The 7,931-nt window shown below is 49.6% G+C and overlaps 1 protein-coding gene across 1 annotated transcript in view; it reads left to right on the top strand.

The window, feature by feature from the left end:
* The first annotated feature begins 1,025 nt into the window (after window positions 1-1,025).
* Window positions 1,026-7,931, top strand: part of RSPO3 (R-spondin 3) — a 58,598-nt gene continuing 51,692 nt past the window's right edge. Inside the window, exon 1 of the mRNA XM_059842163.1 lies at window positions 1,026-1,638. Coding sequence (XP_059698146.1) covers window positions 1,542-1,638 — 97 coding nt within the window. The 5' untranslated portion in view covers window positions 1,026-1,541. The remainder of the gene's footprint in view (window positions 1,639-7,931) is intronic.

Raw genomic sequence — 7,931 nt, 5'->3', positions numbered from 1 at the left:
GCTCACTCTCTCATTCCAGCGATAGGCACCCGAGATAAGAAGGCAAGCGAGAGAGAGCTCAGTGAAGTCGCCAGTTTTACCTTGCATAAACCTCACACTCCCTTTGTAGCCTTCCCCTTCACCCCAAAAGGAAACCCTTGCCGGAGAAAAGAAACGCGATACCCTTCTGTCAAACAGGCTGCCTCGCTTCGCCGAGGTGCAGCCGAGCTGAGCCCTTGCTGCCGGCGCTCTGCTGAGGGTCCCGGCGGTCCCGGGGCGAGAGGCTGCTGTGGTCACCCCGGGGCTCACGGCTCCGCTCCACCCCAGCCCGGGGCCAGTCCCGTGTGTCGCTTGCCGCCAGCCGGCCGTGGGGACAGGACACGCTGGTTTGCTCTGTTCCTTCCCACCGGAGAAGCCACCCCGAAAAACCCCTGCCCAGTGGGGAAAGGCCACAACGGAGAAAATCCCGAGAGGCTGGAGACCCCTCAGCACCCCACTCCCATCTCCCCACCTCCACTGCGAGCCGCGACGTAAGGGGCAAATTCGGAGAAGAGAGGGTGCCGCGCCGTGTCCCCCTCCGCAGGGAAGGGGCCGATCATCCCGCCCCGTCCCCCCGGCGAGTGGGGGCGCCCCTCCCCACGGAGGGGCCGGGGCGCGGGGGGCAGCGGCATCTCCGCCGTGACCCCGGCAAGGCCGGCTGCGGACGGGAGGCGAGCGGAGACCTGCGGGAGGGGGCTGCCAGCGAGGCTGCAGAGCCCCGCCGCCCGTGGGCCCCGCTGCCGGAGGATGCTCGGGCGCCGATGGCCCGAGGGGGCTCTGCCGGGAGCGGGGAGCCTTCTCTCGCCGTGCCGGGGCGCTGGGGCTCGCCTCCTCCCGGCGCGCCCCGCCCCGGGGCCTCTCCCTCGGGGCCCCGCTCAGGAGCAGCTCCCGCATGAAGCCCGGGGGCTCCTGGTCGGCGGGCGGGAGAGCCGGGGGGGCCCGGCCCACCTGCGCCCGGCGGCTGGCGGTGCCCGCGGCGCAGAGCGCGGCTGCTCCGGATCGGCGGCGGCGGGGCTGGGTCCTCCCTCTGCCCCCCCGCCGCTCCCGCCCTCGCACACTCCTCTCCCACCGCCATCCATCCATCCGTCCTGTCGGCACCTCGCCCGCCCGGCGCACACACGGGCGCGCACAGCCGCACGCACCCCGGCACCCTCACAACATGCTGCCGGCCACCGGCCCGGCATGGACCCCGGCGGCGGCTGCTCGGCTCCTCTCCGCTGCTGACTGCCCTCTGAGGTTTGCGGCAGGTAGCGGGGCAGACTGCTGGAAAGTGCAATAGGAAAAGCGAAGGGGAAGGGAAAGACCAAAAAAAAAAAAAAAAAAAAAAAGAAGGAAAAAAAAAAAAAGAGGAAAAAAAAAAAGGCAAAAGACATCAAGCCGGCCAAGCCCAGCTTTGGATCTCAGTGCAGGTATTTCTGCTGCTGTGTTCATCCCTTGCCGCCTACCACCCCGGTTTATTATTTCTTTTTTTAAGGAAAGAAAAAAAGGACGAAAAGGAGAAGTCGAACTCTCAAAGGGTTACTATGCAATTGCGACTGATTTCTTGGTTTTTTATCACTTTGAACTTTATGGAATACATTGGCAGCCAGCACGCCTCCAGGGTACGGCGACAGGGAAGAAGTAAGTGCGAAGAGATTTATACTTTGATAACTTCTGGTTCCTCTCGTTGTGATGTTCACCTGTTCGGGGGGTTCCGTGCCCCCGGTGCCCGGCCGAGTGCGCTGGGAACTAAATCCCGCGTCAGCGGCGCGGCCGAGCGGATTTGCGGGCAGTTTCATTCAGCTGGAGGGATGAAAGCGATTTTTGACCTCTCTCTGCTCTTCTTTCTCACCTCACCGGGATGAGCAGCCCGGGCTCTGGGAAGACCTGCGTCTGATGCTTTACATTTTAATGTCTGGTGAAAGGGAACGTCCTTTCTTAGGTCTTCCTTCTTTCGGAAGGGAAAGGGCGATGACAGGACAGGTAACTTTTTGCCGGTATGCCCCAAGCGCCTTTCTCCATCCCGGTCAAGAAGCCCCCTTCCCAAGAACGGGCAGTCGAGATTATCGCTATAGGTTAAGCCTGGCGCCCGGCAATGCGGAGGGGGGCTGGGGGTGTCGCGGCTCTGTCCGGCACGTTGGCTTTCAGCCTCGGCTGGCCACTAGTCACCCATTGCCACCGTCCTGGAACCGTGGCCCCTGAATTTTTTTTAAATTTTAAATTTTTAAATTTTAATCCCATGGGATGAGGCGAGTCCATCCCTTCTGATTTAACCGGCCCCGGTCCATCTCCGCCCGGGTCCGGGGCAGAGGCAGGCCGGGGGGGCGAGGTGTAGTGCCCAGGGTGCTGGCAGAAGCTCCCTGCCCCCTGAGAGGGTTCGAAATGAGAGCCCCCCGTCATCGGGGAAGAAAGAACAGGGAGGCAGCAGCGAGTGCTTGCCCCCTTGGGAAGTCGCTGTCCAGGTCGCGGGGCGCTGCCACGTTCAGGCGGTCTCTGGCTCCGGCGTGCGGGTGCGGTGTGGGCTCGAATCTGCGGTGACACCTCCGGCAGTGCCGCCGGCCGGAGCTCTGCCATGACCCTGCCGCAAGGAGCCGTGGATGAGGCGGGATGCGGCGGCAGAGGCAGCCGGGACCTGCCCCCGACCCGGTCTCGCCACCCCCGCCTGAATTGGACCCGCCGCTGTTTCAGGAGAGGAGGCATTTTCTGCGCACCTACCGCGGAGGGGCTGCTCATGCCTGTCTGCTCTCCCTGACAGCTGCAGACACCGAGGAAATGTCATAAAACACAGTCCCCTGCATTTCATCAGCAAGAAGTAACTTAGTTACTTCCTCAGGGAGGGGAGGTACTGTTATTTTAATTTTCTCCTGCTCAGCATTCGCTCCCTTGCCCTGCTTGGCACGGCTGGCCCTTGAAAGCCTCCTTTGTATGGGCTGCCTCCTGCAAACAAGTTTTGATTCACCTAAAGTGCCCCTAAAGCGGAGCTGAGGACGAGAGAGACCGGGACTCCAGCCCTCCGATCCCCACGGCCTCACAGCGAGGGAGCACTAAGGGCTAAGTAAAACATGTCAGGGCATCCGGTTTATTATCCTTGGCAAGGGAGGGCTCCGCAGCCTCCACCACCTCCCACCCACTCCTTTAACCCCTGGCGACCGCGGGCCCGCAAGCTGCGGCTGCCCCCCAGCCGTAGGGGTGCCCCGACGGGCTCGGCAGAGGCTCAGCCCCGGGCTGGGGGCACGGCAGGGCTCGGGGGGCAGGACGGCCCCGCGGGGCTCGGGTCGCGGAGCGGGGCCCCCTCCTCCCGGACTCGCTCCGGCAGGCACCTGGAGAGCGGCGGGCCAGCGCCGGGCCGGCGGCGACCTCTGCTGTCCCGTGCCGCGGAGGGCAGCCCGCTGCTGCAGGTGCTCGGCTCCCGCCGCACGGCACGGCTCGGCTCGGCTCGGCTCGGCCCGGAGCTGCCCCGCTCTCGGCGGGAGAAGGCAGGTCTGCCTCCTGGCCCCGGCCGCTCGCAGCGCTGGGCGCAGGGCGGCCGCCGCTTCCGAGCGGCGGGGCAGACGCGCTGTGCTCTTCCAGGAGAGCGTCGTCCCACCTCGTTCGTCCTCAGGCAACCTGCACAGCGGGGCAGCTTTCGGGAAATGGGGGCGGAAGTGTTGGCCGGGAATATTTAGCTGGTTGGTACACCGTGGAGAAGATACTGAACACTTGCTCAAAGTTTTATGGTTAAAATGCAGGAGTTAAGATAAATTCAGAGCGGAACAAGTGGCTGGAAAACCACAGCTAGAGGGTCGGAATGGGAATCTGGCTCGTTATTTGGCAGCGAAGGCAAAAAGCCTTTCAGAACACCTCACCTGGACGTGCTATACATCGTCTACTGGCCAAGGTCTTCAAATGCAGTTGGTTGCTAAACATGGTTTGGTATAAATAGTGGTTACTTAGCTTGAAGCAAAGAATTAGAGAATGAGTGTTTATGAAAGATTATAAAAGTGATCACTTGCACTAATCACTTTAGCTTTAAAAACCTATGAATCGCTGTTAGTGAATAGTGCAACTTTATTATAACTATAGTGTGCAGATAAAGACGGCACCTGTCAAAATAATCTACTGTGTGGAAGACTTTCCCTGGATTTCTGTTTCTTTTGCTCAGATAGTCTCCTTTAGTCACAAATCATATGCACATTTCTAGGGAAATGTTTTTAAATTTCTCTTTAACCTACTTATTTTTAAATATAGTACAAATAACTTCCCATCAAGCAGTCAGTGAGCCCATGTTACTTTATTTTGGTTGTTATCAGAGCCCTCCACTCCATGTATTATATTGTAGACTTACATATTTTAAAGTAATTATAAAATCTGAACTGGCTAAATTAGAATACACCATGCCAGAGTCCCAGATGGTATAAATTGAAGTTCATTTGTTAAATTATCCCATCAGAAGGATCTGGTCCTGAAGCATTACTTATTTTGTACCTATTACCAAAGTAATTCTTCCTATGAGAAATGTCTAGTTTGCAATCCTTTTGCTCTCCAAACTCCTACTGAATTTTCTAGCTGGGGAGTCCTGAATTTCTGTCCCATGATCAGTAGTAAAGATATAGTTGGCTGTGGAGAGATAAAACTCCTCTGAAGTCAACAACAAAGTGCAGACAGATGATTGGGTCCAGAATTAGACGTAGAACACAATCAATAAAAGTTAAAAGCAAACATACCGCTAGCAGAGAAATTTGTGGTTTTATTCTGATAAGAGCAATCAAGATTAACAAAGTTGCTGGTTTGAGTCTTTCAAGACAGAGTAATATGCAACTGAGTATAGACTAGCATACCAATAAATAAGAATTTCTGTGTATTGGCCAGTGATTGCAGTTTGCTTAGAATAAAAAGGACGATCAAATCAATAGCTCCAAAATATTTTGGCTCTGCAGACTACTACCAACCCCCGAAACTTAGTACTGACAGTTATGTACCTCTCTCACTGACCTTCTAGTAGACAGAAATGAAGTATTATTTGCTGCGGGTACGTGAGTGACCGGCAGACCATTTGCCATGACCCTGTGGACTAGCAGTGAGCCATGGACTAAATTTGGAAATCCAGAATAAGTAAAGTGATAGAAAATTCTGTATTTCTACTACACTCCTACATTTGTGACTAAAATAATCTGTATATAACTTTACAGAAATGCAATTTGGATGTAGAGCTCCCATGATTATTGGTAGCCCATCAAATTGCCTCCTGCCTTTCACTACAATAGCACGTCCAGGATACCCAGTGCTCCTTTCTTCTCCTTCCTTCCTTCCTTCCTTCCTTCCTTCCTTCCTTCCTTCCTTCCTGCCTTCCTGCCTTCCTGCCTTCCTGCCTTCCTGCCTTCCTGCCTTCCTTCCTCCCTGCCTTCCGCTGCTTCTCTGTCCATTCCTCTGCTGATGCGGGACTGCAGGTCTTCCAGCATCTGCTTCTGGTCACAATTACTAGTGGAGGGCTCCAGTCTGCAAACACTCTGCATCTCTGGCTTGGTTTGCATACAACTACTTACAAACTCAAAATTCGGGAGGTGTTTAACAGCCCATTTGTATAGATAGCTATATAAATTAAAACAAACTGGGAAAATATTGACACAATACCAACTGGTAAAATTATTTCTTCAGTATTTTTATACTCTTGAGCAGGGTGTAATTCACATGGAGGTAGAATGTCAGGAAGAAAAAAGGAATTACATTATTAGTTAAAATAACACTTCACTGTAGAAGCAAGTCTTTTAATAGTTCCCCACCTATACATATTATTGATATCTACATGTACGTTCAGTGTTTGCACGTCACAGATGTCAGTACTACAGAGTTGGTATGTAATATAGATTTTGTTACCAATTTTTGAAAAAGAAATAATTTTGCATTTCAGTGCAAGTTTTAAGCAGAAGTTAGCCAGGCAAGCAGCCATCAAGCAGCCCCCCTTGGGCAGGATTGAATTACTGTTAGTTCTCTTTCAAAGTGTTTGTATGCTGCTGATAATTTTTTCTCTGATCTCTTCATATTAGCACTGTGAGGGTAAATACTTTGATGGCGACAAGTGTGTCTTTTTTTTTTTTTTTTTTTTTTTTTTTTTTGCAACGAAGCTATATTTCTCATTTTTTGGATGAAAATCTGTCCATTTAGAAATAGATGGTAAAATTCCTATTGCAGTCATTGGAAGCAGAAGTTATTCCATTGTGTTGTTGTAAACTGTGAACATATCTCACTGTAGAGATATCTTAAAATATCAGAAAATCGCTACCAACAACTGAAAGCTTTAGAGGCATGATAGGGATAGACTGCTTGTGTTATTTTTTAAAAAATAACTTGGTATGTGTGTAAAATCTGTGCCTGATCATACCAGCATATGTGGAACAATAAGTGTTGTTATCCCCAGGGACTAAAGGACATTACTGACCAGCTCCCATTTCATACCTGATATCTGAAAGGGTGATAATTTCAATTTTTTTCCTATGACCTGCTGAAGACATTTCTTTTACTATATAAAATTCATGTTAGACTTTAGATACATGTTTTAAACTTGAAATACATGTTACCACAACTTCTCAAAGACATTGATGTAGGATGATATACCTGAAAATATATGAAAAGTCCTATTTCTCTTTGCAGACAGAATAAAATATTGCTATTATTAGTAAGAAGGTTTTAGAGCTTACTCTAAAACCTCTTTTACTTTCAGTGGAGAAAGTCCTATGGGCTATGCTAGAGCTGGAATGAGCTTTTTTCTACAGGACCTCAGGATACACTTTGAGTTTGGAAGAAATCCCATACTAAAGTACTTGCAAAATTGCATGATTCAAATATGTAAAGCCCCTAAAGAGGATAAAACAATGCCTCTTACCTTTCAAAACTATGATACTTAAGCTGCTTGGAGGCAGTCTCTCTCTTAATCATATGAAAAGCATCACTATTTTACTACTTCCACCTACTGAGCCAACCGAAGACAAACAAGTTAACTGAGACTAATTTCTTCTTTTGAGCTTTGCCCTTAACGTACCAAGCCTTTGCCAATCTCCATTCTGCTGTTTCTTCTTGCTATAAATTTTTCACTGGAGACCATGGAAGTTACACCTGATAAAATCTGAGCTGGAGCTCAAAAATCAGACTTACTAATTTTCTCTCACTTAGCATGCTCATTTTGCTCTCTGGTTTGCAAAGCAAGTGTGCTGGCTGCACCACTGCACTTTATCACTAACATTAACAAGCTGTCTGTCATTTCATACTCAATCATTTATAGACAGTGACTACCAACAACACTCCTCCACTAAAACTATGGATGTTATCAAGAACGATTTTTCCTCTGCAGTGAATTGTCCCTTTTGCTCGAAATTAAATTAGAAGTTGCGAAAGCTTGGTGGAGGAGACATAAAAGCTAATAAAAAAATATTTTTGTCTCACTTCTAATTTTGGAGTCTGAACGACTCAAAATCACATTGCCAATTTTTTTACGGAAATAATTCTGAACAAAGCAATCTTATCAGATGACAAAAGGCAGCTGAAACCATGTACGTTTTTATACAAAACTCTGTCTGCTATTACCACAAACAATGCTTCAGAAAAAAGCACTCAGAGAACATTTATTCATGCAAAACGTGCTATGTCTCTCAAAAAAAAAAAAGGATGAGAGCTCCAACTCTTTTATAAATAGTTGAATAGCTGAGTTTTTGGTGACAACAGAATCATTAAAATTAGATGCTTTGTCATAATAAAATCCAACAGATTTTATTAATGAGTAACCTTATTTTTGTTGCTAGTACAGAGCAGTGCGGTGAGCAATGCTACTTAAGGAACGATTGTACTAAGGTTGTCCGACACCCGACTAATAAACATTTCTGTGTGCTGTAGTTTCTAGATTATGAGCTATTGACCTTGCATTTTAAAATGTTAGTGTTACTTACTCCTGTAAACAAACATAA

Source organism: Haemorhous mexicanus, chromosome 3 (genome assembly GCF_027477595.1).
Source record: "Haemorhous mexicanus isolate bHaeMex1 chromosome 3, bHaeMex1.pri, whole genome shotgun sequence".
Classification (NCBI taxonomy): Eukaryota; Metazoa; Chordata; class Aves; order Passeriformes; family Fringillidae; genus Haemorhous; species Haemorhous mexicanus.
Note: the sequence above shows the minus strand (reverse complement) of the source record. Positions and strands in the feature narration are given on the sequence as shown.